The 19,334-nt window shown below is 45.2% G+C and overlaps 1 protein-coding gene across 2 annotated transcripts; it reads left to right on the top strand.

The window, feature by feature from the left end:
- The first annotated feature begins 1,234 nt into the window (after window positions 1–1,234).
- Window positions 1,235–11,032, top strand: LOC123044706 (methionine aminopeptidase 1B, chloroplastic). 2 transcript variants are annotated; one of them, XM_044467538.1, is made up of 11 exons: window positions 1,235–1,558; window positions 1,704–1,794; window positions 2,042–2,276; window positions 2,382–2,543; window positions 2,633–2,674; window positions 2,787–2,858; window positions 3,135–3,214; window positions 4,611–4,708; window positions 9,905–9,952; window positions 10,245–10,475; window positions 10,628–11,032. In XM_044467538.1, exons 1-10 carry the CDS (start codon window positions 1,414–1,416, stop codon window positions 10,388–10,390), a joined length of 1,119 nt encoding a protein of 372 aa, XP_044323473.1. In that variant the 5' UTR covers window positions 1,235–1,413; the 3' UTR covers window positions 10,391–10,475; window positions 10,628–11,032. The 2 variants fall into 2 exon arrangements, with proteins under 2 accessions (XP_044323473.1, XP_044323472.1); XM_044467537.1 differs by having other exon boundaries at window positions 10,245–10,508.
- Window positions 11,033–19,334: the final 8,302 nt, after the last annotated feature.

Here is a 19,334-nt window from a genome sequence, read left to right as displayed (position 1 = left end):
CCTGATCCTCGCCCTTGTCCACCCCGACCTCTTTGAGTTGCAAGTATGAATGTCCCCCATTCCATATCCTTCTCAGCATGCTCTCCCGTACCACACTCTTCGTGCCAATGCCCGAGCATCCCACACATGAAGCAGAAGGTTGGGAGCTTTTCAAACTTCACTTGATAGAACTCCGTCTCACCGGCCTTCGTGAAGCTAACAAATCTGGTTAGTTTTTTATTTACATCGAGCTTAACTCTGACCCGTATGAATTCTCCAACAAAACCACTTGGTAAAACTATCTGAAGCTCCTGGACTTCCCCTATACGTTTAGCCATATTTTCCATGATTTTCTCCCTTTTCAGAACCATATCTGGGAGTCTATGGATCTGACACCATGTTTCAATCTTGTCCAGCTTGACGTTCTCAGGCTTCGTGAAGCCGTCATATTCCGCCATTATCAATGACATGCCTTTGAAGTCCCATGGTCCCTGGTGAATTGCTTTGTTCCAATCTTCCAAACAATTAAACTAGACAGAGAACAAGTTTGGATTAATTCGACGCCATATCACATCCTTTGCTGGATTCCAGGCCGCCCTCATGTCGGCAATTAGAGCACCCTGTCCAAAGGTCTTTTCTGTCAGAACCCTAGCAAGCGCGAGCCACTTAGGTTTTTCCTCTGGACCATCTGCCTCCTCTTCCCAGATCAGATCATCAAGTTCATCTTCTTCCAAGTGTAACCTCTCCAGAAGAACGCTGGGATCTTCTAGTTTCTTCCCTGACGAACCACTGGGGTCCGCTAGCAAAGACATCCTATGTGATCCTTCCCGATCGCCTCTCACATGCCCTGACTCCCCCGGCAACCAAGATCGAAGAGACCGATCGGCAGGCAGCAATAGGGCCCGATCGCGAGGAGAGGAAACGGCAACTGTGATTCTCACGGCGGCGGCGCAGGAGGACTGTGTAACCCTAGGTTGAGAGCCTAGGGGACTTCCGCTCCTAGATTTATGTTGCACCACTAATAGATCATTGTTCTTTGTTTTTGCACGTCCTTGGTGACGCTCTTTGTTTGTCCTACTTACAAGAGGATAACCCATTCTTTCATTTTTTTTTAGCTGAGGGGGCGCTCAAACGAACAGGTGGCTGTGGATGATGTGGAACGCTCCACTGCTTCAAGATTCGTGCATCAATCCGACGGCCATCAAGATGTTCTCTCGGAAAGCCAAAAATCTGACGTCAGTCATGTAACACGCATAGCCGAAACCTCCCGGTCCCGGCGGCGTCTCATCCTCAACGCACATCCCCTCTCTCCGGTCTCCGCTGCACTCTTCCTCCTCCCTTGTACCCGCCGGTCTCCTCTTCCTCGAACACGGCCGCCGGCCCCGTTTCCTCGACCACGACGCCTCCACCGACGCCGTGCGAATCCCCATCGCCATGTCACCTGGAGCGTCATGTTCCGGCGTTCCAGTACCACTCCGCCCGGCCGGAACCCACACATTCCTCCTGCCGGCGGCTCCCCCGTTCGTCTCAAAGTGCACCATCAATCGAAGAGATCCTCGGACGGCCTCTTCTTGTTTTGGTAAGGAGCCTGCTCAGCTTAATTGCTTGGGTGGGTCGTTCTACTACCAACAGCCGTTTATTGCTCCAAAAAAACGTTATGGGATTAACAGAGCTGAAACTACAGCAGGGTTCGTAGCTGATTCTTCTTTGCTGTCCTGCTGTAGGTAAAGCAATAACGCCAAAGCGCTGCTTTGTCGTGGCCGGCGGACTTACTTGGGTGGATGGGGTTGAAGAAGAGCTCATGGAGCTACAAAAGTACGATTCTCGTCACTATTACGCTGTGCTTAAGCTTCTGTTGTCGCTTCTTTATCATGTCGTCAGGGTTTACCAATTGCCGTAGCCATTGGTTTGGAGCTAGGTTCTGAATTTCCTCTGACCTTAGATTTCGCACTTGATGGTACTCATCTTGGTGTGACATCTAGAGTAAGTTGCTCTGTAGCTCTAAAGTCAGCCAGTCTGTTTCTTATTTGATGACTCTGTAAACACCCTTACACATTTGAAGGACACAAGAGCAAAGTTCAGGGAAGTTGAAGAAGAGGCCGCCTTTGAGGCGTGGAAAGGTCTATCCCCAACTTCCTGTACCAGAACACATTCCAAGACCTTCTTATGTGGGTGCAAACATACCACAAGAACTACCCGCAGTTCGCCAAATACACAACGCCGAAGGTATCGCTGGGATGAGAGCTGCTTGCAAACTTGCTGCCCGTGTACTGGACTTCGCGGGAACATTGGTTAAGGTATATTATTTTTTCCATAGATAGCTAGAATCCTTTTATATCTAAATCATCTGAAGACTCTGCAGTGTACACTTCATAACAGTCATTATTTCATCGTCATTTCAGCCATCAGTTACTACAAATGAAATCGACAGGGCGGTGCATCATATGATAGTTGAGGCGGGTGCTTATCCTTCTCCACTTGGCTATGGTGGATTTCCTAAAAGTATCTGCACATCAGTAAATGAGTGTGTCTGCCATGGACTACCTGATTCAACACAGCTGCAGGTTCTGTAGGATGAAATTTGCATCTCTCTTTCTTTATTTTTCTGTCAAGCCTATGTACTCTGGGATGAAAAATGTTGTTTCTACTGCAGAATGGAGACATCATAAATATTGATGTAAATGTGTTCCTAAATGTAAGTTCTCTCTCCTAAGATTGTGCATATACTTCGTTGGTATGTTTGGCATAGAGTCGGATTTTACTGACACATTCCCTAGTTTTAACGCGATTCGTACCATTCTTTTCAGGGGTACCATGGCGGAACTTCCAGAACATTTGTATGCGGAGAAGCGGACGAATCTATCAAGCATTTCCTAAAGGTAAGCTATTATTGATTTGTGAGGTATTTCATCCACGGACATAGCCATTCAGTAGCAGTTTGCACTAATGTGAATTTTACGGTGTTTTTATCCGAAGACATGTTGGATTTTAACAAATCCCTGTAGTATTTGTTCTACTTTATAGATCTAATTTTGAGGCTTAATGTTCTGAAAGGACTTTTTTACAGTTGGGCGATACACTATCTTCTCTTTTATCGAAAAAAAAGTTCTTTCGTCCATGAAAACATGAAACCAAATGATCTTTATTGGGTTCAGGCAGCTGAAGAATGCTTGGAGAAGGGTATTTCTGTCTGCAGGGACGGTGTAAACTACAGAAAAATTGGCAAGAAGATAAGGTAGTTTTTCTACATGACACTATGTTCGTTACCTGTTAGTTGATTCTTTCTGAAAACTTAGACAACAAAAGCATCTGTTTATACATATTTTACTGGTCAATATTCGCCGAAGAGAATATCATGGATAAACAAGACCTTGTTCTTGAATCTTAGGGCTCATTAGGTTTGCAGGATTTTTGGAGGATTCCCATAGGATTTTTTTCCTATGTATGGCATTCGTTTCACAAGAATGAAGGTACTAGATTCCTTAGGATCGTGTCCATATTGGCTTAATTCCTAACGATTCTTAGCATTAGGTGAGACCTCATGGAAAATTCGTAAGGATTAAAGTGGAGAGAGCATCCCAATCCTTTACTTTTCCTATTCCTTTGATTTAGAAATCCTGCAACCTGAATGAACCCTTAATATAGGATATTTTTCAGCTCTCTAATTTGTTTTCATACTATCTTCGAAAAACCTGTGAAGCTAACTTTCAGAGCAAAATCAGTTTTCTGTTCTTACAAATTTTCCATTTCCAAACTCGACCTGAAATGTTGCCTCAGGAGTTGGTTACATTTCAGTAGATCTGAGTTTAGGCGTGCACTCTATTAACAAAAAACCCTTTGCACTGCAATTTTTAAAAATAAAATACTCAACTGAGTAATTTTACCCATGGAAAAATCCCACCAAAGAGGCAGCATAAACTGTTAGTAAAACTGCTTTTTTTTGCAACGTTAGTAAAACTGCTTATGACTAAATGACTTCAGGTTTCTTGTTTCATCATATTATTGCGGGTGGGCGTCACCGCTCAATCCCAACCATTCATTATCTGCTTTCCATTTTAGGTACAACCAGCCTCTTATGTATTGGGTACCTTAGGTAATTTTCAAACAAGATGGTTTGCAAATGTTTGCTGATTTGAGAGAATATATGAAACAGTGAAAGACATGCTTGGAATGTGGAAATTTTCCTAGGTTTACCATACAACAAACTATCCCTGGTTCCAGACAGGCCCTTAAGTTGCATAGAGCAAACTGTTCACCGCTGCAGTTCCACCAAACATGTAGATCTACTGTATAAATGCGTTGGTCGGTGGGTTGTGCTTGTTTGGCATCCAGATCCTAGATATCGTTTGGAGGATGGGAATTTTCCTAGATTCCTGTGAGGTTTGAACTATTTCCATGTGAAACTCGTGCAGAACCCGTGAATCCTAAATACCAACAACACTTTTATTGCTATTGTAAGCTAAGTGTTAAATTTATAAAAACCAGTATGGCACTAAATCTAAACTAGACTAACACTGATACTCTTAAAAGCAAAAATCGCCGAGTTTTTCATTGCTGCACCTTTGTACTGAGATTTTCTGAAGAACATTTGTGATGCCGCGTATCTTTAAATTTTCTTCAAATTATTTCAGTAAGCTTGCTTATTTCTATGGCTATCATGTGGTGGAGCGTTTTGTTGGACATGGAATTGGAACTATGTTGCATTCTGAGCCACTTATCCTCCATCATGGTGAGCACTTATTTGATATTTTCCTGCTCTTTTTGACCTACCTTACCATTGATATTCATCCGACTGGGAACATCTTTCTGTAGTTCAGCACCTTAGCATATAACATTACTCGATTTCATGTTCAGTATGCCAAGTCCAGTCGCTTGTTGTTAGAGTTATATTTATGTTGGCTTTTGGCCTTTTGCATTCTGGCCTTTGGCCTCCCCTGTACATGTATATATGATGGCGTTTTGCCTCCTGATAATGATAAGTTGCTATTCCTAACATGGTATCAGAGCTTAGGTTCTTTTTTCTCGCACGCGCAACTCGTGCTACCATCTAATCCCACGCCGCGCCGCTGTTTTTCCGGCCAGCGCTGCTGCCTTCTCCCCGTTGTTCAGGCTGCTTTTAGTCCGCTGCCGATCGGGACTTGGCTGGCGCTCGATCTGCAAGGCTTGATCCACTCCGTCTCCAACTATTGCATATCCAAAGGACTAGGCTCCTCACGATCGGGCCGCTCTGGCTGATCTGGATCGAAACAACTGCTCCAGCAGCCGGCTTGCTCCACTTCGTCTCTGATCTCGCCGCCCGCTCTTTCGTTTGGTGTGCTGCCACCGCGGCCCGCCCGTCTGGTGCGCCGTCGCCGCCGCCCGCCCGGCCTGGCCGACGCCGTCCATCCTTCTTCTTGCCCCGCGCGCGATCTGGTCGAGCGCCAGCCGCCATTGCCGCCTGCTGCTCTCCCGAGCCGGTTACCCATCTCACACTCGTGTGCGTTGACTGCAGGGTCGTGAATCGATCCACCTGCCTGTGTGTGTGCTCCCTGCTTCCGTTCTGCTTTGGGCTGCTGGTGGGCTTCGTTCGGCTCCCTGGCTTGACGCCCTGAAGTTCTGTCGTTGTGAAAAAAAAAAGTAAAAAAAAAAGAAAAAAAAAAGAGAGGCACAATGCTTTCGTCGGGTACGCCTCCCCCTCGCTGCCCGGTGTTTATTGACGGTGTTCCTTATATTGATCCCATCTCGCACATGCGCTTTTCCTCGGTGCTTGGTGCTCGCCCGCTTGGAGGTGGTGTTTGTCGCTCTACATCGGCACCTTTTGCGACATCCACTTGTGCTGCTGGCCGCTCTACATCAGCTCCTTCGGCAGCTGCACCGCCTCCTCTGGCCGCTTCTCTGCATGGTGATGGTCGCTCTTCATCGACTCTTTCCATGACTTCCGCACCTGGTGATTGTCGCCCCACGTCGACTCCTCCCGCGGCTTTCGTGCGCGGCGGTGATCGCTCTGTGTCGACTTCCCCAGTGGTTTCCACATGCGGCTCTGGGTCGACTCGCTACTCTCGGTCGACTTTACATGCGGCTTTCATGGGGGGTGGTGACTGCTCATCGTCGACAAGTGTTTCTACCTCAACCTCTGCCCTGTCGCTGTCTGCACGTGAGATTGCACAACTACGTTGCCTGCTTGATGCTTGGGATTCTTCACCAACAGTTTCTGCAGATTCTGTGACTGACTCTTCTGGCAATGAGAAACCACCTTCTACCCATTCAGGTACATCCCCATGGATTCTTGATACTGGAGCGTCTTTTCATATGACGTATGATTCTTCCACTTTGACCTCTGTTCGACCTGTCGAGTCTCCTGTTCGCGTTCTTACGGCTGATGGCACTCCCCTCCCTGTAGCAAGTCGAGGCACTCTTAGCACTTCTTCATTTCATGTTCCCTCTGTAGCTCATGTTCCTCGACTTACCATGCAGCTCATATCTGGTGGTCAGATTGTAGATTCTAGTTGTAGGGTCATTCTCGACTTTGATTCGTGTTCTGTTCAGGATCGTCACACGGGCGCTCTGCTTGGTGCTGGCCCTCGACGCTCTGATGGTCTCTGGGAGCTTGACTGGCTTCGTCTTCCCTCCGCTGCCACCGCTGCCAGTCTCACAGCCCCTGTTACTGCATCTACCAGCTCTTTTCAACAGTGGCATCATCGTCTTGGCCATTTATGTGGTTCTCGTCTCTCCTCTTTGGTTCATCGCGGTGTTCTGGGGTCTGTCTCCGGTAATGCTTCGTTGGATTGTCTAGGTTGTAGGCTTGGCAAGCAGATTCAGCTACCTTATCCTCATAGTGAGTCAGTGTCCGAGCGCCCTTTTGATCTTGTTCACTCTGATGTTTGGGGTCCGGCTCCCTTCACTTCTAAAGGGGTCATCGTTACTATATTATCTTTGTAGATGATTTTTCTCGGTACACATGGATCTATTTCATGTCTTCCCGTAGTGAGGTCTTATCTATATACAAAAAATTTGTTGCCATGGTTCATACCCAGTTTTCTACTCCTATTCGCGTTTTCCGTGCAGATTCAGCTGGTGAGTATATCTCCCATGCTCTGCGAGGATTCCTTGCTGAGCAGGGTACTCTTGCTCAGTTCTCTTGTCCTGGTGCTCATGCTCAGAATGGTGTGGCTGAGCGCAAGCATCGTCACCTTCTTGAGACGGCACGTGCGATGATGATCGCTGCCTCTCTTCCGCCTCACTTCTGGGCTGAGGCTGTTACCACTTCCACCTATCTCATCAACATTCAGCCATCTGCTGCTCTACAGGGTGGTATTCCTCTTGAGCATCTTTCTGGTCGTTCTCCTGATTATTCGGTGCTTCGCTTGTTTGGTTGTGTTTGCTATGTTTTGCTTGCCCCTCGTGAACGCACCAAACTGACCGCTCAGTCTGTTGAGTGTGTCTTTCTCGGATACAGTGATGAGCATAAGGGCTATCGGTGTTGGGATCCTGCCAGTCGCCGGATGCGTATTTCCCGGGATGTCACCTTCGATGAGTCTCGTCCCTACTACCCTCGGCCATCCTCCTCGGCCTTTTCCATGGAGGACATCTCTTTTCTTACCTTTCCAGATACACCTCCCTTTGTTTCCAGTATTCCTACTCCTCATCCCACTATTGCAGATTCGACACCGTCCTCTCCTATGGTTTCTTTTCCTCCCTCATCGCATGAATCACCACCTTCATCACCGATACCTTCCTCTTCTCCACCTTCATCACCAATACATTGCCTGTCTCCACCTCCAGTGATTCCACCTCTCCCATCCTTTCCTTTCCATTATACTCGTCGTCAACGTGTTATGGATGAGTCTACTGATGTGCCCTCTACTTCTGATGTGTCGTCTTCCTCCTCTCAGCCGACTTATGGTCTTCGTTCTCGGCCTTGTCCACCTCCTGATCGATATTCTCCTTCTCGCTATGGTCTTTCGACCGTTGTAGAGCCGGCTTCTTATCGAGATGCTATTGTTCATCCTGAATGGCAGTTTGCCATGGCAGAGGAGATTGCTGCTCTTGAACGCACCGGCACATGGGATCTAGTTTCTCTTCCTCCTTGTGTTTGCCCCATCACTTGTAAGTGGGTCTATAAGATTAAGACTCGCTCTGATGGTTCTCTTGAGCGTTATAAAGCTCGTCTTGTGGCTCGTGGCTTTCAGCAGGAGCATGGTCGTGATTACGATGAGACCTTTGCTCCTGTGGCCCATATGACCACTGTTCGCACACTTCTCGCCGTGGCCTCTGTTCGCCACTGGTCCGTGTCTCAGCTTGACGTTAAGAATGCTTTTCTTAATGGTGAGTTGCGTGAGGAAGTTTATATGCAGCCACCACCTGGGTATTCAGTTCCTGATGGCATGGTCTGTCGTCTTCGTCGCTCTCTCTATGGCCTTAAGCAAGCCCGCGTGCCTGGTTTGAGCGTTTTGCCTCGGTTGTCACTGCAGCTGGTTTTTCACCCAGTGTCCATGATCCAACACTGTTTGTTCACCTTTCTGCTCGTGGTCGCACTCTTCTTCTTCTATATGTTGATGACATGATCATCACCGGCGATGATCTTGAGTACATTGCCTTTGTCAAGGCCCGTCTCAGTGAGCAGTTTTCTATGTCTGATCTTGGTCCACTTCGTTACTTTCTTGGGATTGAGATTTCCTCCACCTCTGATGGCTTTTTTATTTCCCAAGAAAAGTATATCCAGGATCTTCTTGCTCGTGCGGCTCTTAGTGATGAGCGCACTGTTGAGACTCCTATGGAGCTTAATGTTCACCTTCGTGCTACTGATGGTGAGCCCTTGTCCGATCCGACTCGTTATCGTCATCTTGTTGGGAGTCTTGTCTATCTCGCTGTCACTCGTCCGGATATCTCCTATCCTGTCCATATCCTGAGTCAGTTTGTTTCTTCTCCCACTTCGGTTCACTATAGTCACCTTCTTCGTGTTCTACGATATCTTCGTGGCACGATCTCTCACCGTCTCTTCTTTCCTCGTTCCAGCTCGTTACAGCTCCAGGCCTATTCAGATGCTACCTGGGCTAGTGATCCTTCGGATCGCCGTTCACTTTCTGCTTACTGTGTCTTTCTTGGTGGTTCTCTCATTGCCTGGAAGACGAAGAAACAGACTGCAGTTTCCCGTTCGAGTGCAGAGGCTGAGTTGCGAGCTATGGCTCTTCTCACAGCAGAGGTGACTTGGTTACGCTGGTTACTCGAGGATTTTGGTGTTACTGTTACTGCACCTACTACACTCTTGTCAGACAGTACAGGTGCTATCAGTATTGCGCGGGACCCAGTGAAGCATGAGCTTACCAAGCATATTGGTGTTGATGCTTTCTTTGTGCGCGCTGGTGTGCAGGACCATGTTATCGCTCTTCAGTATGTGCCTTCCAAGTTACAGCTGGCGGACTTCTTCACGAAGGCCCAGACTAGAGCGCAACATGGATTTTATCTCTCCAAACTCAGTGCTGTGGATCCACCATGAGTTTGCGGGGGGGGGGGGGGGGGGGGGGGGGGGGTGTTAGAGTTATATTTATGTTGGCTTTTGGCCTTTTGCATTCTGGCCTTTGGCCTCCCCTGTACATGTATATATGATGGCGTTTTGCCTCCTGATAATGATAAGTTGCTATTCCTAACAGAGAATACTTAGGCTGATATGAAGCAACACAGTTACGTGTTCAGTATGCCAATTTGCATTGGTTGTCATAACAAATTATTGCCGGGAATATAGGAACAGGTTGCTGAGTTTCAAAGGACAGGGGTAATGTCGTCTCATGTAGTTGTTGCCAAGGATTTATACAGAGCTATGGGTTTACTATCTCCCATTCTTTCTTGGACGAACTGTTTTAAACTTTTAATAGTATACCTGAATTGTGTTGGACTAATAAGTTGACGTTTGAAGCACACAGTGGACTAATGAAACCCTTTTTTGTAGCAAATGAAAACTCTGGTCGAATGGTTGAAGGTCAAACATTCACAATTGGTACCTACTCGGGCCTCTCCTTTTATGTTTCGAGTTTTACTTCCAAACAGTTTGTAATTTTCATTTAAAACATGGTGTACTGGAATTTTCAGTGATTTGATTATGATTGAAAATGTTTTTCAGAAGATTAAACATTGCTATAAAGAAAGGAAATGTGAATAGTCTTCAATAAACATTATGTTTATTTATAGGTCTAATCCTAGAAGCTCTTGGTATTTATTTGTAACTAATTGGGAAGGAATGGCTCTTGGAATTTCAGACCAAGTTGACAACCTTGATGAAATGTTTGCAGAACCTATACTTACAATGGACAAAGCAGAGTGTGTTACATGGGAAAATGGATGGACTACTGTCACAGCCGATGGCAGCTGGGCAGCACAGTTTGAGCACACTGTATTGGTCACTAGGACGGGCGTAGAGATATTGACAAAACTTTGAGTACATCCCTTGCTATTGTAGTAAGAAGTTGTTGAGCCATCTACTTTCAGAACGAGGTGGTTCATAAAGCAGCCCCAGCAGCCAGGCAAGCACCCTAATCTCCACGACAACAACTTGTGTATGTTTTTCTTCTTTCTTACTGCCATTCTCAGCCACGATGTCTAAAGCTAGTTACGGCAAAATCTATTGCTACCCATGAATACAGTATCCATTTCCTAACTTTGAGATCAAATGCAGATCCACATGTGGGAAGCCTCCCCTTTATGTAGCAACCGGCCAGGGGATAAATGTGGGGACATGCTATTGCATTGCAAATTTGCATTGCTTGTGATCCCGTTGTGGGGAGAGGTCGTGGCTCGACAATTTACCATGGATGTAGTTTCTAGAAGAATCCCCAGATGTGTATATGTGGTAGTTTGGTTTGTTGGAAGTAGTAGATGCGACATGGATTTAGAAACTACATGGAAAATTTCTTCAAGTTGCCTGCCAATGTTTGTCCCCGGTTTAACCAAAAGAACCATTTGTAGTTTTTTTTTGTGACCCCAAATGGTCTTAAGCTAAACACTGGCCACCAGATATCTCACAGCAGTAAGTTTATAACTACATCAGCAGTGATGGCAGCAAGTTTTTTTTTGTTGTTGATGAGTGATGGCAAGAATTTCAAAGCTTGCAGGCTAGTGTGAATTTCTTGGATGAAAACTTTGTTATTTATTGTTGACGGAGGCATCGCATTGGAGTTTGACACAACTTATGGCGTCAGAGTTTCCATGGGACCCTCGGAATTACGCACTCGATATCTTCTACGGATTCATTTCGTCATGCTACCAGTAGGAGCACTACATGAAAACAGATATGTTTCTGTCTATTGCACGCCTCTCATGGGGTGGTTTCATATCACATTTATATATTACATGTCTTGACCATCGAGATCAAGTGAATCCCTAACCGAATCAACACATATCGGCAGGTGATCGTATGCCTATACAAGGTAATCTATACCAAAAGAATACTTTAACACTTGTGATTAGGCTGGCACCTGCAGACTGCAGTTCACTGGTTGTAGCATTCACATTGTCTGGTCTATTAAGAGGATCTCTGCTGGTTGCTGCAGTGCATATGCAACTGCCAAAGTGGATAAATGTTAGAGCGATATATCTTGTCTTGTCATGATAGAGTGCTATGTTTGGATTGCATCCTGTGTCTGAGACATGTACAAATCTGTAGAATCTCTTGAGAAATTTACATGAGATAACTTTCTAGACTATCAGGAGGGCCAAAGACCCGCCGGTTCCATTACTTGAATGAAGCCAGAGATTACAAAATTCAAAAGCACGTCCAGCGGGTCCAAAAACTAAAAGTTTTACTAGTAATCTAAAGCAACAAACTGTTGGAAATATGAGCAATTTACCAAATAATTTTATTAACAGAAATACTAGATAATGGATGACTAATATAGCAGAGATAAAGTAAGTCATGCAAACCGATAGAGAGAAGGTAAATAGCATCTGCGTATATGAACTAGAACGGAACACATCTTGAACAACCACTAGAGTAAGAAGTTGTGATAGAATCTCTAACATAAAGAGTATGAGAACGTACGGAACGGGAGCAGAAGCACCAGTCTTGGGGTCGGTGTCCTCACCCGCCATGTCATCGACGAGTTTGTCGACGTCGGAGAAGTAGTCGTCGGAGTCCGGGGCGTCCGTGACGAAGAAGTCAGTAGTCGCGCTGAGCGCTCCCCAAAAACCTTATCACCCTTCTCCCGTACATGACTCAAAGAGGTGGAGTTTCGGAGGCCTACTGTCTTGACCTGCGGTGCACGCCACAAGCCGGGATGGGGAAGATCGTAGCAGCAGCGCAGTGCTCAGGAACTTTGTGGCGAGAGGAAGAGGATCTTCTGGTGCGTCTCTCTGAGAGGAGTGACCTCCCTTTTATAGGCGCAACTGAAGGAGGCAAGAAAAAATTTAGACATCGGCTCGGCTCTTTCCCGCAACCCGTGCCGCATCGTGACGAGGCGTGGCGTGGCGAGGCGGGTGGCGGAGGAGGAGCGCGCGTGGATGTCCCTCTTGTTCTCATGCTCATACAAGTGGGGAAAGAACCTCCCTTATAAAGAGGTCCAACTCCCTCTAAACTAGCAATGTGAGACTAAACTTTAGTTCCACTCTTGCCTTGCACGAATGGGCTGCGTGGGCCTCTAGGATTTATTAGGAATTTCTGAAATTGCTATTGGGCTTGGCCCAAAATAGACAAAATTCTAACAATCCCCTACCAGATCCCAGAGGCACACAAAATTTGCCTTTGGTTCCAAAACATTGTTTTATATACCGATACTGCAGTGGAGACTGTTAAGTTGAACTTCCACCTAGAACTCTATGCTACACTAGTAAGCAACTTGAACAGTGGACCGGGCCTTGAACTGCAAGTTTTCTGCGAATCTAGTTTCGCATAAAGCCTTGATCGATACGTGGCTACCGTGGGTCTTCCCCGTGGGTGGAGCTTATGCGTCATACTCCGAGACCTTTCATGAGTTTACTAGAGAGAACCCTACTCTCATAGATTGCGACATTTAACAATCAGACTCATATAGGTGTGTTCTTCAAAAGATGTTCTGCAGGACAACATCTCTGCTTAAAAGAGCCACCTAGAACACATTAAGATAGACATCAACCTGTCATGCAGATTAGGAGAGTATTGCATCTTCATGGAGTGGTATTGTTAACAGTAAGGATACTCTCCTCTCAGTTGACCAACAACTTGTCTTCCACATCTAATTCACGGGATCTCTGATCACAAAGAATAGGTTACCACTTGAACAACTCATATTGTGGGTCTCATACCCATCTCCCTCGATGCATTATCTATCACATTACGTGATAGACCCTTAGTAAAAAGATCTGCCAGATTTTTAGACGTTTGGATATAATCCAGTGCAATAACTCTAGAGTTTCTCATTTTTTAACCTTCTCTGAACGTGTCTTGATGACTTCATGTTATCCTTTGAGCTACTCACTTTCGTGATCACAGTTTGATTATCGCAGTTCATAAGGATACCTGGTACAGGTTTCTCAACAACTGGCAAGTCATTCAAGAGCCGGCGAAGCCAATCTGCTTCAGCCGTAGCTGTATCTAGTGATGTGAGTTCTGCTTCCATTGTTGACCTCGTTAAGATGGTCTGCTTGCAAGACTTCCAAGAAACAGCGCCACCTCCATGAGTGAATACATATCCGCTCGTGGCCTTTATCTCATCAGCATCAGAGATCCAGTTTGAGTCACTATACCCTTCGAGCACCTTTGGGTGCCCAGTGTAGTGAATTCCATAATTCACAGTGCCTTTCAAGTAACGCAAAACTCTCTCTAGAGCTTTCCAATGCACATCTTCTGGTTTTGAGACAAACCGACTCAGTTTGCTAACATCAAAAGAGATGTCAGGTCTTGTAGCACTGGTTAAATACATAAGCGAGCCAATAATCTGAGAATATTTCAATTGGTCTTTAGCAATTCTTCGATTCTTTCGAAGCAACACACTAGCACCTTATGGTGTTGGAGAGGGCTTGTAGTCACTGTAGCCAAAACGACTCAAGATCTTTTCCACATAGTGAGATTGAAGCAATGTAATCCCACCATCACCGTCACTCAACAACTTGATGTTTAGAATGACATCAGCCACTCCTAAATCCTTCATCTCAAAGCAACGAGATAGGAAATCCTTGACCTCCTTAAGAACCTTCAGATTTGTTCCGAAAATCAGTATGTCGTGAACATACAAGGAAAGGATAACTCCCTCGCCCCACCATGGCGATAGTACACACATTTATTAGCTTCGTTTACAACAAAGCATGCGGCTATTAATGTTCTTTCAAACTTCTCATGCCAGTGCTTGGGTGCTTGCTTAAGTCCATACAAAGACTTCAACAAGTTGAAAGTGCGTTATATCGACTAGAGGGGGGGGGGGGGTGAATAGGCGATTTTTATGAATTCTTCACTGGGAAATTTGCTGGTGAGGAAATTCCTAAATGAAGAACTACTAGCAGGTGAATAAGTACTCATAAGTAAACATAACAGAACACAAGCATAGTCATCATGATGAAATGAAGACAAGCACAGAGTACATAAAGCATAAACACAAGATAGCACAAGAAAGAAGACGAACAGACTGAAGAAATTGATCTGAGGAAACTGAGAAAGTCTTCAGTCAAAATCTTCAAACAGATATGAACAGGCACAACAACAGACATGAGGAAATGAAAAAGAGTTGAGGAAATAGAACCAGTAAGCTCGGTGAAGACAATGATTTGGTAGACCAGTTCCAACTGTTGTCTCAGTTGTACATCTAGTTGGAGCGGCTGAGTATTTAAACTCGAGGACACCCAGTCCCGGACACACAGTCCTCACCGTATTCTCCTTGAGCTAAGGTCACACAGACCTCGCCACACAGTAGTGGTAAGTCTTCACAGGTAAGTCTTCAGGTGACTTCCGAACCTTCACAAACTCGGTCACTCGGCGATCCACAATTCCTCTTGGATGCTCTAGACCATGACGCCTAACCGTCTGGAAGAAGCACAGTCTTCAAAGGAAACAAGCGTCGGATCCACGCGGGATCAATCTCTTCAGTGATGCTCAATCACTTTGGGTTTGTAGGTGTTGGGTTTTGGGTTTTCCTCACTTGATGATTTTCGCTCAAAGTCCTCGGAGGATGGGATGCTCTCAATTGACAAGTGTCAGTTTCTCTCGGAGCAGCCAACCAGCTAGTGGTTGAAGGGGGCGGCTATTTATAGCCTAGGGAGCAACCCGACATGATAAGACATAAATGCCCTTGTCTGATATGACCGTTAGGTGAGTAGATATTTTTGGAACCGCTGGCGCATAGCACAGCAACGGTCGAAATTTTGACTATCAAAATCCTCAGGGCTATCATGATCCTCACTGTGTAGGCAATTCACACTGGTGAATTCCTAACTCCTCGGTCAGAACAAATTCCTCAGAGACCAGAAGAACTTCGTCTCTGTCACTAAAGAATATGAATGAACTGTATGAGATTTCCAATGGCTTCACTCGAAGGGATTGGTAGGTGTGGGATTTTGAGTTGAGCATCACATGGAAATTTTTCCTTAGTATTTCCTCGACCCCCTTTAACAGTACGGTGTTTCCTATGACTCAAGAAAGAGAAAATGAAACTACAAAAACAGAAGTCTTCACGCTTCATGTTCCTAGAATTGATTGCCAAGTCTTCAAGGTCACACCAATTTCTTCACTTTCAAAGTCTTCAGAAAGTCTTCAGAAATCCAAAGTCTTTAGTTGAAGAACTTCATTTTTAGGGGTCGACTTTCTCTGTAAATATCAAACTCCTCATAGACTTATAGTCATGTGTACACTCACAAACGCATCAGTCCCTTAACCTATAAGTCTTCAATACACCAAAATCACTAAGGGGCACTAGATGCACTTACACAAGTTGCACACTTTTCCTTCCTGACCATCTACTACAAACCCATCTGGTTGGTCCATATAAATTTCCTCTTCCAACTCTCCATTTAGGAAAGCAGTCTTAACATCCATTTGATGAACGAGAAGGCCATGTGAGGCAGCTAGTGAAAGTAGTACTCGGATAGTGGTCAGTCGCGTCACACGTGAGTAAGTATCAAAGAAGTCTTCACCTTCCTTTTGGGTATAACCCTTAGCCACGAGCCGAGCCTTGTACTTCTCAATAGTACCATCAGGCCTAAGCTTCTTCTTGAATACCCATTTGCATCCTATAGGTTTGCACCCATAAGGACGATCAGTTATCTCCCAAGTTTCATTTGCCAATATGGAATCCATCTCACTACGGACCGCTTCCTTCCACTAGTCAGCATCCTTAGATGCATAGGCCTCTGAAATAGAACTGGGAGTGTCATCTATGGGATACACAAGAAAATCATCACCAAAAGACTCTGCAGTCCTCTGTCTCTTGCTCCTAGTAGGAACCTCATTGTTCTCCTTCGCAGGATTTTCAAAGTGTTCCATCGAAATGGCAGGTTCAGTAGTTGTAACTGGTTCTTGAGTCGATGAACTAGGCATCTCCTGATTAGATGAGGTAGCCATATCCTTCATGGGAAAGATATCTTCAAAGAACGTCGCATCATTCGACTCCATGATCGTAGCGACATGCATGTCAGGTACCTCAGATTTTACAACCAAAGATCTATAACCAATGCTATGAAAAGCATATCCCAAGAAAACACAATCCACAGTCTTTGGTCCAAGCTTACTCTTCTTTGGAATTGGCACATTGACTTTCAACAAACAACCCCATGTTCATAGATAAGAGAGCTTTAACATTTTCTTCTCCCATTCCTCGAATGGAGTTATCTCTTTGTTCTTTGTGGGAACTCGGTTTAGGACATGACATGCCGTCAATATCGCCTCCCCCCACCATGCCTTGGAGAGACCCGATGTGTCTAACATGGCATCGACCAAATCAGTTAGAGTATGGTTCTTTCTTTCGGCTATCCCATTTGATTGAGGTGAATAGGGAGGTGTCCTCTCATGGATTATACCATGTTCCGCACAAAAGGAATCAAATTCATTTGAGAAATACTCTCCACCACGATCAGACCTAAGCCTCTTGATATTTCGATCAAGTTGGTTTTCCGCTTCAGCTTTATAGATCTTGAAATAGTTCAAAGCCTCATCCTTAGATTTCAGAAGATACACATGACAATATCTAGTGGAGTCATCAATTAATGTCATAAAATACTTCTTTCCACCTTTTGTTAAAACACCATTCATTTCACATAGATCTAAATGTATGAGCTCTAGTGGTGCAAAATTTCTCGTTTCCGCGGTCACATGAGACTTACGAGGTTGCTTAGCTTGCACACACACTTGACACTTAGATCCCTTGACATTGGTGAAACTAGGGATTAAGTTTAACTTCACCAGTCACGACATGCAACCAAAGTTAAGATGACAGAGACATGAATGCCACACATTTGATTCACTATTGTTCCAAACATGATTAACAACTTTATTGCAAACGTCTGATAAGGATAAACGAAATAGGCCTCCTGACTCATAGCCTTTACCAACAAAGGTTCCATACTTGGATATTACAAATTTATTCAACTCAAAGACAAGCTTGTAGCCATCTCTACACAGAAGAGATCCGCTAACAAGATTTTTATTGACGGAGGGGACATAATTCACGTTCTTCAGCCGCACGATCTTCCCTGAAGTAAACTTCAGATCGACCGTGCCAACACCACAAACATAAGCACTTGAACCGTTGCCCATCAGCACGGTGGAAGTCCCTGTGGTCTGATAAGACGAAAACATGGAAATATCACCGCATACATGCACATTAGCACCCATGTCAATTAACCAATCAGGAGAATGACATACTGAAAGAATAGTGGGAAATATACCATACCCAGCATTCTTCATGTCAGTGTCTCCAATGACCACATTAGCGGTCTTGCCACCTTTCCCAAGACGACGCTTGTCATAGCGATTAGGGCAACTAGGAGCCCAATGATCAGGATCTCCACACACATGACAAACACCTTTCTTCTTGTCATTCTTCTTCTTGAAGTTCGTGTGCTGTATAGCCTTGTTCTTCCCATCAAACTTTGCTTTACCATCAAACTTGCCCTTGTTCTTGAACTTGTGGGACTGGAAGTTTTTCTTCTGTACCAGATTGGCACTAGAACCTCCCTCAATACCTCGAGCACGGTTGTCATTTGCTCTCGCCTTTTCTTCCACATCAAGAGTACCAATGAGATCCGGAACAGAAAACTCCTGCCTCTTGTGCTTCAGTAAGGTAGCAAAGTTCCACCACGTGGGAGGAAGCTTAGAGATGATACCTCCGGCAATAAACTTGTCCGGTAGCATACACTTGAAGTGCTCAAGTTCTCTAGAAAATGACTGTATCTCATGAGCTTGCTCAACCACGGAGCGCTCTTCAGTCATCCTGTAATCATAGAATTGCTCCATGATGTACAGCTCAGTGCCAGCATCCGAGACCCCAAACTTGGCCTCGAGTTCGTCCCACATATCTTTTCCATTATCAATTGACGCATAAGCATCAACTATGTTCTCACCAAGAACACTCAAAAGAGCAGCCTTAAATAGAGTATCCATTTTCTGAAAAGCTTGTGCCTGTTGAGCATCATACTCTCCTTCAGGTTTGCCAAGAGTGGCGTCATAGCAGCTCATGGTTTGGAACCATAGAACGGCTCTCACACGCCACGTATTATAGTGGATACCCTCAAACATAAGAGGTCACATGGAAGCAGCAAAACCACTTGGGGTAAATTGTCTATAATAAGGTTTTTGGATTGTTGGAAATATGAGCAATTTACCAAATAATTTTATTAAACAGAAATACTAGATAATGCATGACTAATATAGCAGAGATAAATTAAGTCATGCAAACAGATAGAGAGAAGGTAAATAGCATCTGCATATATGAACTAGAACGGAACACATCTAGAACAGCCACTAGAGCAAGAAGTTGTGATAGAATCTCTAACATAAAGAGTATGAGAACGTACGGAACGGGAGCACTAGGAACAGGAGCAGAAGCACCAGTCTTGGGGTAAGTGTCCTCACCCGCCATGTCGTCGACGAGTTTGTCGACGTCGGGGAAGTAGTCATCGGAGTCCGGGGCGTCCGTGACGAAGAAGTCAGTAGTCGCGCTGAGCGCTCCCCAAAAATCTTATCACCCTTCTCCCGTACAGGACTCAAAGAGGTGGAGTTTCAGTGTCCTACTGTCCCGACCTGCGGTGCACGCCGCAAGCTGGGATGGGGAAGAACATAATAGCAGCGTAGTGCTCAGGAACTTTGTGTCGAGACGAAGCGGATCTTCTAGTGCGTCTCTTTGAGAGGAGCGACCTCCCTTTTATAGGTGCAACTGAAGGAGGTGAGAGGCTGCACTGGGAGCTGGAGGGAACGAGGGAGACGAACG

The sequence above is a fragment of the Triticum aestivum genome, chromosome 2B (assembly GCF_018294505.1).
Source record: "Triticum aestivum cultivar Chinese Spring chromosome 2B, IWGSC CS RefSeq v2.1, whole genome shotgun sequence".
In the NCBI taxonomy this organism is placed as follows: Eukaryota; Viridiplantae; Streptophyta; class Magnoliopsida; order Poales; family Poaceae; genus Triticum; species Triticum aestivum.
Note: the sequence above shows the minus strand (reverse complement) of the source record. Positions and strands in the feature narration are given on the sequence as shown.